General features: G+C 54.4%; 1 protein-coding gene across 1 annotated transcript in view; it reads left to right on the top strand.

The window, feature by feature from the left end:
• Positions 1 to 11,695, top strand: part of KLHL29 (kelch like family member 29) — a 140,714-nt gene extending 129,019 nt beyond the window's left edge. Inside the window, exons 7-12 of the mRNA XM_079940891.1 lie at positions 2,207 to 2,405; positions 2,548 to 2,730; positions 2,936 to 3,116; positions 8,369 to 8,562; positions 8,926 to 9,070; positions 11,086 to 11,695. Of these exons, the coding sequence (XP_079797017.1) occupies positions 2,207 to 2,405; positions 2,548 to 2,730; positions 2,936 to 3,116; positions 8,369 to 8,562; positions 8,926 to 9,070; positions 11,086 to 11,269 (1,086 nt within the window). The 3' untranslated portion in view covers positions 11,270 to 11,695. The remainder of the gene's footprint in view (positions 1 to 2,206; positions 2,406 to 2,547; positions 2,731 to 2,935; positions 3,117 to 8,368; positions 8,563 to 8,925; positions 9,071 to 11,085) is intronic.
• Positions 11,696 to 12,122: the final 427 nt, after the last annotated feature.

The following is a 12,122-nucleotide window of genomic DNA, read 5'->3' as shown; positions in this document are numbered from 1 at the left end:
CAGAGCCGGAGCCCAGGGCGGAAAGAAAAGAGAGCAGGGTCCGCAGGAGGGCCCCTGAGTTACAGGAAATCGAGCACAGCCCGGAAGGATCTCCGACCGACGGCCTTGCTTAGAACGGAATTACCTTGGTTCTAACGTGTGAGGAGACCCCGGCCGTTAGTGCAGACACACAGGTAGCTCTCAGGAGAGCTCAGAGGCCCCCCAGAGAGCAGCAAATGGGAGGACAGAGTCAGGGAGGCGGGAGCCCAGAACGAGCTGAGGCAGCTGAGTGACACGTGACAGGGGCTACTTCGTTGCGTGCGGAACAAGAAGAGGCATGAGGGAGGGAGGGATGGGGCGGGCGGGGGCATTCACAGCCTTGGGTGGATACGGGACGCAGACATGGCTCTCCACCCCTGCCCCAGCCACTGGGCCCAGGAGAAGGCGGTCCTCTGACTGATCAGGCGGGGTCGGGGCAAGATTCATTTTCAGAGGAAGGAAGTCAGGTTGGGTGGCTGTAGTAATGACCACCACCGTCCACCACAATGCCCAAATCTGTCTCCAGCCCAGACCTCTGCCTTTGATTGTCTACTGGACACCTCCAGCCCATGTCCCCCAAGCCCCTCTAATTCATAAACCCCCAGACCTACACATCTTGTTGTGTTCCTTATTCCAGTTCTGCCCATTACCCATGGCAGAAGTTGAGAGTCCTCCCACACCTTCCACCTCCACTTGGCCACACACCACTGCCACTTGTGCCTCCTCTTACGAGAGCCAGCTTCTCTCTCTCCCCATTCAAGGCCCCTCATCTCACCAGGATGACTGCAGTCGTCTCCTGAGAGGTTTCCCCGCCTTCAGTCTCCTCCTTCCAAATTCATTCCCACCCTGCAGCCTCGTAGTCTTCCTAGGAGCATGTTTGGTCCTGTAATTTCTCTGTTTAAAGCCCCTCATGAGGGACTTCCCTGGCAGTCCAGCAGTTAAGACTCAGTGCTTTCACGGCAGAGGGCACGGGTTCGATCCCTGGTCCAAGACCTAAGATCCCACATGCCACGTGGCACGGCTCCCCAAAAAATTTTTAATAAAACTTTAAAAAATAAAAATAAATAAAGTAAAACCCCTCGTGAGTGCTCCCATCCACTCTGCAGGAAACACTACACAGCCCTTGGCAGACAAGGCAGGAGGTCAGCGGAGGCCAGTGCCTAGCTGACCTCTCCAGTCTCATTTCCCCCTGTCTGCTGCCCAACGCCCAGCAGAAGCCTCCTGCATCCAACTCCATAGAGTCCCCCAAATGCAACACTCTCTTTCACACTCCGATGCCTCTGTGTGTGCTTTGAATCCCTCCCCCTCCCCCACCCCCAGTCCGCCTTAGGCCTGGAAAAGTTGGCAATCCTTCCACACCCGGCTCAGATGGTACCCACTCTGGGGAGCCTCCTCTCCTGCACTCCCACAACCCCTATCTAGACTCTTGCTGTGGGAAGAGTCCTTTTATGTGATGGATCCCTTCCCCACCCTTAAACTCTGTATACCTGGAGGTCAGGGACCAGGTCTTATTGGTCTCTGCACCCCCAATAGCACACTCAATGCACGGCAAAGAGTGGTCACCGATTAGTTGTTGGATGAAACTAAAATACAGTGATGAGCAAAGAGTTTGCCAGACAAGAGGGAGATTCACATCAGTCCATGAAAAGCCTTTGATGCAGGTGAGGGAGTCCAGTGCGTGCCACGAAAGGGGCTTGCTGGCGATGGGGAGGCACAGGTTCTGACGGTTCTGACTTGCAAGCGCGATGATCATCGTCAGCTGTCCTGGGCCCTCCCACCACCGTCAGCTGTCCTGGGCCCTCCCACCCCTTCCTGAGCTCCTGCCCCACCTCGTCAAGGATCAGGATCCTCATTTCAGTCCCCGGCAGCCTGGTGTGAAGCAGAGGCCCGTGACCTGGGTGGAGGCAGGGAGAAGGTGCTCAAGAGATTGATGGATGGCCCACCCCAGGGTCAGCCACAGCACGCCAGACCTCCCCCTTCCTTCCCTCCTCACCTCCTGCTGCCGGGAGCGCCCGTCAGCTCTGCCTAGGCCGGGGTGAGCAGTGTCGACACTCCCAAGCCAAAGGCACCCTCGAATTACCCCTTTTGCCCAGTCCCACACCTCTCGCTTCTTCCTTCTCAACACACCTCACAAGAGGTGATGCCACCTTATGATCTAAGAAGACCCCATGCCCCCTTGACCCCGCAGTACTCGGCGGAGCTCCTGGCCGTGGTCCGCCTCCCCTTCATCCACCCCAGCTACCTGCTCAACGTGGTTGACAACGAGGAGCTGATCAAGTCATCGGAAGCATGTCGGGACCTGGTCAATGAGGCCAAACGCTACCACATGCTGCCACACGCCCGCCAGGAGATGCAGACGCCCCGAACGCGGCCCCGCCTCTCAGCAGGTATGGCGGGATATGCCCCGAGCCCCCAAAGGCAGGCGCCACGCCGTCAGCCCAACTCTGGGTGGTCCCCCAAGGAGGCACCAGGCACAGTTGCTGACACAGTGTCAGGCTATCCCAAGGGTGCCCATCCGTGTCCCTGCAGGTGTGGCCGAGGTCATCGTTTTGGTTGGGGGCCGTCAGATGGTGGGGATGACCCAGCGCTCGCTGGTGGCTGTCACCTGCTGGAACCCGCAGAACAACAAGTGGTACCCCCTGGCCTCACTGCCTTTCTATGACCGCGAGTTCTTCAGCGTAGTGAGTGCCGGGGACAACATCTACCTTTCAGGTGAGGCCCCTCAGGGCTGGGCTGGGGACCGGGCACAGACTTCCCCAGGGGGCCTCTCCCCACAGCAGGGTTAAGGAAGGCCAAGGCCACAAGTGTCTACTTTGCAGGGGAAGCCTTCTCCTCCTGCCCCCGGGGCTGCGCCTGCCCAGCCTGAGACCCTTCCTCACTCCCTGCCCACTCTCTGGACCTCCCATACTGCCCACAGGTGGGATGGAATCAGGGGTGACGCTGGCCGATGTCTGGTGCTACATGTCCCTGCTCGATAACTGGAACCTCGTCTCCAGGATGACGGTCCCCCGCTGTCGGCACAATAGCCTTGTCTATGATGGGAAGATCTACACCCTCGGGGGACTTGGCGTGGCAGGCAATGTGGACCACGTGGAGAGGTAAGGAGGTCACAGTCACGACAGGGGCATCCTCTGACATCCCCTGAGAGCTAAAAGCACATCACTCCTCCTCCCCAAACCCCACCCAATTAAGACCCACTGGAGACTGGACTTTTATTTATTTATTTGTTTATTTATGGCTGTGTTGGGTCTTCGTTGCTGTGCGCGGGCTTTCTCTAGTTGAGGCGAGCGTGGGCTACTCTTTGTTGCGGCGCGCGGGCTTCTCATTGCGGTGGCTTCTTTTGTTGTGGAGCACAAGCTCTAGGCACGGGGGCTTCAGTAGCTGTGGCTCATGGGCTCAGTAGTTGTGGCTCGTGGGCTCTAGAGTGCAGGCTCAGTAGTTGTGGTGCGTGGGCTTAGTTGCTCCGCAGCATGTGGGATCTTCTCAAGCCAGGGATCGAACCTGTGGTCCCCTGCATTGGCAGGCGGATTCTTAACCACTGCGCCACCAGGGAAGTCCTGATGGTGGAGTAGAAGCAAGAAGGGTAACAACTGCCCAGCCACCGAGACGGGACACTCTTGTCCCATTCAGGGGGCCTGACAAGCTGGAGGCATGAGAGCCAATGGTGCAAAAACACAGGATGGGCTTGGATGCCCTGACCAGGCAGTTAGGGAACTTACTGGGACTGGAAGTAGCAGCCCAGAGACTGGCTGGGATGTAGGGCTAAGCTGGAACCAATGGTCCAAATGTGCACCGCGCCAGTGGCTGTGCCTTCGTGTTCCTGCCAAGTGGAGGTGACACACGGGGGAGCTCCCTTCCTCCCTGCCTCCCACACCTCCAAGGAAATCTGCATGTAACCCAGAGAAGGGTCGCTGCACACAGGCCTGGCCAACCCTCTAGAATTCTCTAGAAGAGAATGTAAGTCATGTGTATAAAGCCTGCCCTCTGCTGGAAGCTCCAGGCTGGCTTCCTCACCTCGGCCCTTCGAAGCTGGCCGCACCTGGCGGAGGGATCCTGTGCAGGCAGGAGGGGAATAGGCTGGAGGCCGGCGCTTCTCTGGGTGGAAACAGTCTTTTCCTTTGAGACGGGGAAATGGATCATGCAGAGAACGGACACCTTGGAGAGAAACTGCAGAACGAGCTCAGATAGCTTTTTGAGTCAGCAGCAGGATGGGGGAAACTGCAGGGCAGTCCTGCTTTTGGAGAATCTAGTGCCCCAGAGAGTGACAAGTTAGGCTGAACTGGCCCCAAATTCCAACCCAGGGGGTCACGGCCAAGGTCACCGGAGCCCTTTTCCCACGTTCTTCCCGCACCCTGGCCCCCCAACCCTGGACCCCATTATCAGCTTCCCGTGTGATAGCTTCTCGCCTGCAGAGCCGCACAGATCCCTCCGTTTGTATTCTTCCCTCGATGGCTAATTGGACACTTGATAAATGTTACGGCAAAGATGGTTTCAGAGTGAGACAGGCTCTGGATTTTCACTGTGGGCTTTTAACTCCCCCAAGTGGAGCTCAGAGATGGCTCAGTAACAACATTTAATTGTCATATTGATTTGAAGATAATGGGGAATCCCCGTGTGATTATGAAGATATTAATACTGCTGTTGAACCTGGTTCAGCCCTGACGCCGACAGCCTTCTGTGGGACCCACTGCACACCCATCACTCTCCAAGCTTTCCAGAAGCACCAGGTTCCACTCGTTTGTGATCCACTATAAACACACGAAAATGAGACATTTTCTATGTAGGAGTAAACTGAGCTGGATCTGTCATCCTGTCTCGCTCTTATCAGCTATTTTTAATCTCCTAAGATGCTGATTACTCATTTTGCAAACTTGTTGATAAATACAGGGATTTGTTCAAGGATCAAATGCACAAAGAAGGGGAACAAACTCCACTCCTGTTGGGCCCAGGAGCAGTTCGCCCTGGCAGCTGGCTAGACCTTTGTTCTGCTGCAAAATCAGCTGGGGCACAGAATGGGCAAGACCACCCTGGGAACCCCAGGAGATGGAGGAGCAGTCCAGGACACGGTGCCCTGAGGCCTCCCCTAGTACACTGGGATCTGTCAGCCGTCCTTGTATGGACAGGACACAGACCTGAAGGCTCTTGGGTGGAGGGTACATGGAAGGGGTGCCCACTGCTTCCCAAGGAGCATAGCTAGACCCCCTTTGGTCAATTTCTGTGCCACACAGTGACAATGATGAGAATTCAGGGTGACAGGAAGGTCGGGGGAATGGGGACAGACACGAGGACACTTTGTTCCCCGGGAAGCACTAAGGGTAAAAATTGTTCTTATATTGATAATGAATGAGATGTATGGTGCATTATAATTACCTTACTGTATTGCAGGACTAGAGCAAGATTATATAATTATAGTTTAAAACAACAGTGTAATAGACAAACCTGTATTATATCATTATATAAATAACTGGGTCTAATACTTTATAGCAATATATTGCAGTAGCTGTGGTTACTGGATAAATGATAGCAGAGCGCCGCACTCCGCGGGGTCATTTGCATGTCATTAGCATATCCTTCTCAAGCAGGAAGCTGACAGATTGAGCTGACGGGAGGGCTTGTGGCTTGGCAATCAGCCACCTGGAATAACAAGAAATTCACGTTTGGCAGAATGTGCCATTATACCGAAAGCCTGAAGACTAACAGCCACATAATCTTCCACTGTCTCCCAGCTCCTTCTGCAGCTCTTTGGATCTCTGCCACATCGGCTTAAAAAACAGATATCTGAACTTCTCATACTGTCCCAAAAGGCTCTTATTCCATTGCCTATTAGCCACGTATCATTCGTCTGGGGCTTAATTGAATCAGCCCCTGCTCCCCTTTCAGGTACTTGAGCTTCTTCTCAAATCCTGAGTCTGTGCAAGCACAGAGCTGGACGTCTCACAGCCAGGAGCACCAGCTAGGAGAGACCATCTTCCTGGGTCACTGAGCTGTGACCATGCAATGACTAATGCCTCAAGGAGGCTCACGAGGAAAAGTGGGCCCCGTGTGCTTCCCGGGAAAGGTGTGCTGGGAGAATCCCAAGTGTTGTGGTGCAGCAAGCCCACGGTGGAGGCCCCGCCTTGGGTCCAGAACCCACGAAAGAGCAGTGAACAGCGTGGTGAGCCGTAGATGGAAGATCCAGAGTGAATGCTTGTGAGGGTGGCCCTCAGGGAACAACTGAGAAACACAGCTGCCCCACTAAGAAAGACCTCAAAGATCCCGGTTCAGTGGCCCATTTGCTTAATGCCAAGTCTACTCTTGCCATCCGCTGTGTCTCTTCTCACGTTTTCCCTGCCCTGCCTGGAACTCATGTTCCATCACTTCTCCATCCTCTGACTTTGCCACTTTGTCCTACACCACAGATCCTAGAGACCTGGGCAAGCCTGTTCAATCCTCCCCTTTACCATCTCCACGCCTGCCCTCTGGGAGCTGATTGCTGGTGGAGAAAATCCCTCAGTCTTGTAGATTGGCCTCATGTGTATTGAAGTCTTCCAACCTCTACTGGATCCTCATGGTGCAGGGCATTTTTTGTGTTTCCCTTGTCAGCCGTTTCTCCCACTCTCAAGAGCGTGCGTCTCCCATCTTCACCTCTCTCCTCAAGGCTCTTACCCCACAGACTCCTCCAATACTTGACTCCTGCTTCACAGAGAAAATGGAGCCATCAATCAAGAACTCTCTCTTTTTCCTGCCATCACTCCTGCATATGTCCTTATGCTCATGACATCCTTGCCTTCCTCTCTCATGCCTAAATGGCCACCACTTCCCTGTCTACTCTGGATCCAATTTGCATCCAGCTACCAGGAACCACCCATCATCAGCTCTCCCCTCTCTTTCATATATAGTTCATCGTTCCTTATCCACTTGGGCTCCTTCCCATCAGCATGTAAACACAATTAAAACTCCCCCCCGCAAATTAAAATAAAACCCATGCTGTGCTGGAGCTGGTTCATACTGGTTCATTAGAGCCCACTGTTAAATCTTCAGGAACTCTGCAAGTCAGTTGTTAGCTACAGAGATTATTAAAAATTAACTCATATAAACTTAGAATTATTTAAAAACAAAGGTAATCCATACTCAAAACTCAACACTGTCTAATTTTTTTTACTACATTTTACTACTGCCTATGTTCTGGAGGTTGTATGTGTCCACTGCATCTGTACTGGGGGAGATTCTGTGTCCTGGGGCACTACTGGGCATCTCTTCCCAACCCCACATTCAGTGATGTCCCAGTGATGGTAGCTTGAAATCAGCCATGATGAGAGGATTTACATTACAGAAATCAGCAAATGCTACACACCAGGACTTTCTTCCCTGGAGAGCTGGTTGTTAAACATTTATCAGCAAAACCCCCTTTAGCTCTATAGTCCTTTCTAAGTCCCACCTTCTCTGCTCCCTCCTCCATACACAAATAGCCCTGCACCTCCCGTTCCACATATGATGCCCTTGACATGACCACCAGTGACCTGTTGGGGACTTCCTGACCTCCTGTCACATCCTCCGTGCTGCAGCTTTGCCTTCTGTCACATCACTCTTGGACTCCTCTCAGCTCCCCTCATACAGGCCGGCATCTCCCCAGTGTCCTCAGCCCATCCTCACCCCACACGCTCCCTGTGAACTACCTCGTCTTCAGTTTCCATCTATGTGCCCATGATCCCATAGCTGGATATTTAATCCAGACCTAAATACCAACTGCCCCTGCACATCCCCAATTTGTTACCCACAGATACTTTAAACTTCCCATGAATAAAACCAAAATCATCCTCCTCCCCAAACTCTCCCAACCTCGATTCCCTGTCCCATGAGTAGTGCCCCCTCTGTCCAGTTTCCCAAGCCAGAGACCCTGAGGCATCCTCAGCGACTCCCTGAAATGAGACATCAATTCACGCTAACCCTTATCAGTTTACCTCTCCTTCTGTTCCCAGCTCCTTCCTTGGTCCAGGCCACTATTCCCCCAGTTTCCAGCCCATGGGCTGGGTATGTAGGAGATGCCCAGTGCCGGGTTGCTGAATGAAAGAGTAGGACTGAGCTGCACAGAGAGGGCTGAAGAGGCCCGGAAGCTGGGGAGCTGAGAGAGGTTTCCACAGACAGACAAGAGCCCCCCTGAGGTTCAAGAGGGAGGCTGAGAGGGCCGGTTTGGGCTAGATCCTGGGTGGCCTTGAGTGATTCATCCCAAGTGCCCTCCACTGTGTGATATCGGGCTACACCGAGGGCAGGAAGTGGGTGGTGGGGCTCCCCCGTGTCTGCTGTCTTGCTTGAGGCCCCTGCCCTGCACGAGGCCCATCTGATTCTGGCTCTTCTTCTCCTCTCTCAACAGGTATGACACCATCACCAACCAATGGGAGGCGGTGGCCCCTCTGCCCAAGGCAGTGCACTCGGCAGCAGCCACAGTGTGTGGAGGCAAGATCTACGTGTTTGGGGGCGTGAACGAGGCGGGCCGAGCTGCAGGCGTCCTCCAGTCTTACGTTCCACAGAGCAACACATGGAGCTTCATCGAGTCCCCGATGATTGGTGAGAACCAGCTGTCTCCTCGGCCCAGGATCAGGGCAGTGGCCCCACCTCATCGCTTTAGTCAGTGTCAATATTCCCAAACCCAGGGGGCGGGCTGAGCCCAAGGGTTCTGCACACCCAAGTCCAGGGGGGTGGGAGGGGAGGGGAGGTCCCAGCTCAGATGCAGCTGAAGCTCCCACTACCTGGACAAAGGGCAAGCTGGTCCGTGCCAGGTGTCTCCTGGCCCCAGCCTTGGTCTCGGGCCAACCAGTGATGTTGGAGGTCTTTGCAGCTCCTGTCCCCTGCAGGGCCTGCTGGGATGGAGGAGGGGAGGGGGCCCGGCAGAGGGCCCTGACCTGCCTGCCTGCTCCGCTCTCCTTGCAGACAACAAGTACGCTCCTGCCGTCACCCTCAATGGCTTCGTTTTCATCCTGGGTGGGGCTTATGCCAGAGCCACCACCATCTATGACCCTGACAAAGGGAACATTAAGGCGGGCCCCAACATGAATCACTCTCGCCAGTTCTGCAGGTGAGGAGGCTGGGCCGGGGAGGAGGAGGGCCGGGGAAGGGACAGAGGGACGGGTTGGTTCATAATGACTGACCACCATCCGATGACCAAGGTGGTGCCTGGGCCCAGAACAGCACCAGCCTCAGCCAGCCGCGGGGGGGGGGGGGGCATTCGTGCAGAGTGTGAAGTGCTCCAAAAGCCTGACCCTGTGGCTCCAGCTGACCCTGCCTCCAAGCTGCACAGGAATGGCTTCCTACAGACACCGGCACCAGGTCCTTAAGGCCACACCTTCTCTCAGTGAGAGGTGAGGGTGGTGCTATGAGGTCAGCTTCCCCCAGGACCGCCTGCCCGGTCACAGACGAGAGGCAGCAACAGGCCAGAGCTGTGTGATACCCTACGTGGGGCAGGTGGCTTTTGGGGGAGTGCCCTGATGGCACATGATCCTGACGGCTCTTTGGAGCTGGACCCAGTGAGGCACGAGGCATAGCTGCCCTGGAGTCCCGCAGCTGACTGGGCAGAAACACACCCAGACCAGCCCCCCGGAAGAGAGAGGTAGAGGTCGGAGTGTGGCCTGGTTCCCTGGGCGCTCTGGCCCAGAAAAATTAACCACCCTGGGCAGTGAGACACACACCCTGCTCTTCTAGCCCCACCCTTTCCTGGACTAAGAGGAACTAGGGAAAAAATGGGAACCACAGAGACCTCATTTGCAGCATTTCCATAACAGAGCCGTCCTGAAGACATCTTGTACCTGTGCAGAGGTGATCCCTGAATCCTCGGTGTGGCAAGAGCATGAGGCATTTATCGAGTGCCTGCTGTTTGTGTGGTACAGCTAGGAAAGCTACAGTCTACCACTGACACCTTACGTGACCTTGGGCAAGTAACTTCCCCTCTCTGGGGAAGCTCTACCTATGAAACACGCCCTTGGACTAGATGAGTGCTAAGTTCCTATTAGTATGAAGATGCTACAGTTCTTGAGCCCTACTTTCATGTGACATATCCTACATAGTGACCGTGTGCAGGGCAACTCTGAGAATACTGTCCAGTGATCAAGACAGCCGGAGTGTGGGCGCAGAGAGATGATGCCTGAAGGGATATTTAAGCTGGGTCTTGCAAGAGAAGCAGGGAAAGGATATGCCACAAGGGGAGGCGTGTGAGGGGCCCAGATGGCATGGAGCTGCAAGAGAGACAGCTGGGGGCTTCAGTGTCTGGGAGGACGTCTAGATACACATGTTCTGTCCAGGCTCAGATTTTCAGAAATGGGTGGAGACTTTGGAAGGGTTTCTGTTCAATTTCAGGGGACAGCCAAGAAGAAATGGCCATTAGCGGAAATGAGAGAGAACTCGGGGCTGGAAGCATAGATCTGGCATCCGTGTGAAGGGGTAGCTGGGATGCAGTGAGATAGTAAGCGCAGAGAAGCAGAGAGCTGCCCGAGACAGCTTGACCAAGCCCATGAGTGTGGCACAGGGAAGGGCCCTTGCAGCCACGGGCGGGCGGCAGTATCAGGTCACACATGTGAAGGAGTCACAGCAGGAAGTTCTGACTGAGCACCTGGGCAAGGGTGAAATTCCCAGTCGAGTGGCTGATGCTCAGGTACAACTTAGTTCCGTGTTATCCTGTCTGCTATCATTCTGGCGCATCATGTTCCCAACTAGATTTGAGTGGTAGGAAGGCTCTGTCCCAGCAACACCGAAAAGATGCTCCATAGAGACCCAGTGAACTGAGCCGAGCACCTGTACACAGAGGCCGCTCATCTCCCAGCTGACTTGAGTCAGGTGGGCAGGTCCTGGGACACCCAGTACGCATCAGTGTCGCCCACAGCTTGGAGGGTAATATAGCATGACGTCCTGATTGGTCCTGGAGGAAAGGTGTTTTTCTTATCCCCGCTGAGGTCAGAGGGAAAAGAAAAGCAGCAAGACCCCCCCATGACTTTTGCAAAAGGGGAGAGGCAGCCTGCGACAGGACAGGGTGCCGGGAATCTATCTCCAGGTCCCAGGTGGAAATCCAGTGGCTAAGTCTCTCCTCGTTCTCTCTGACAGTGCTGTGGTACTCGACGGCAAGATTTATGCAACTGGAGGCATTGTTAGCAGTGAGGGACCTGCCCTGGGCAACATGGAAGCCTATGAGCCTGCAACCAACACGTGGGCCCTCCTCCCCCACATGCCCTGCCCCGTGTTCAGACACGGCTGCGTCGTGATAAAGAAATATATTCAAAGCGGCTGACATCAGCAGAAAGCCCACGCCGAGACTGTGGACAGACACGTCTGGTGAGGCAAATGCTACTCACAAAGATCAACTTCCAGCAACACCAATAAGAGGCCGACCAACACAATCAAGGAACTCACTACGCCACACATTTTGAATACCGTCTACACTGAATGTAGGAAATCATCCTCGCCTTTGGGGAAAACGAGGGAGTAGCCTCCGAGCTGCGGGAACCGCGACCGAGCGAGCGAGCTGGGCCCTGGGGCTCCTGCAGAGGCCCTTGCTCTGACCGGAGGCGCTCACTCTGCCCGGTGCAATAGTTTCACATATTTTTCAACTGGGAGAGAGAAGCCGTTTTTCCTTCCTGCAGGGCAAGCTTGATCCCCAACCAACCATAGATCAGTTATCCTATGACAATATTAGGCGTCAGGCTCTCTTGAAATAAGATCAAAGTGTCCTTATCACTTTGATTCCTACTTCTGTTTTTAACCCATCTACGATTTCAGTGGCCGAGGGGAAACAAGGGACAATACTATGTATGGGGCCTGAGGCCTAGGAGGCTGCTGGTCCCCACGAGGGCGAAGATAAGTCCAGGTTCTCTGCGGAGCCAGACGTGACTGGAGCGGCGGCAGCCGTGGGGACAGCTAGGGAGAACCGTCTGTCCCTTCACAGGGTCTTCTACCGTGTTTTTGCTGGAGAAGGACGAGGTGATTGTGCTAGCTTTCTCTTATCCCATATGAATTATTTAGATTTCCAAGGCATTTTCTTGATAAACAAAAGGCTATTTTTAAGTACCGAGAGAAAGAGGCAGCCACGAGAGGGATAACGCGGGAATTCCCAAAGCTCTTTGTAGGTAGTGCCAGAGTGGGGC

Source organism: Stenella coeruleoalba (assembly GCF_951394435.1).
Source record: "Stenella coeruleoalba genome assembly, chromosome: 13".
Lineage (NCBI taxonomy): Eukaryota > Metazoa > Chordata > Mammalia > Artiodactyla > Delphinidae > Stenella > Stenella coeruleoalba.
The sequence above is the reverse complement of the archived record's forward strand: the minus strand, read 5'-3'. Positions and strand labels throughout refer to the sequence as shown.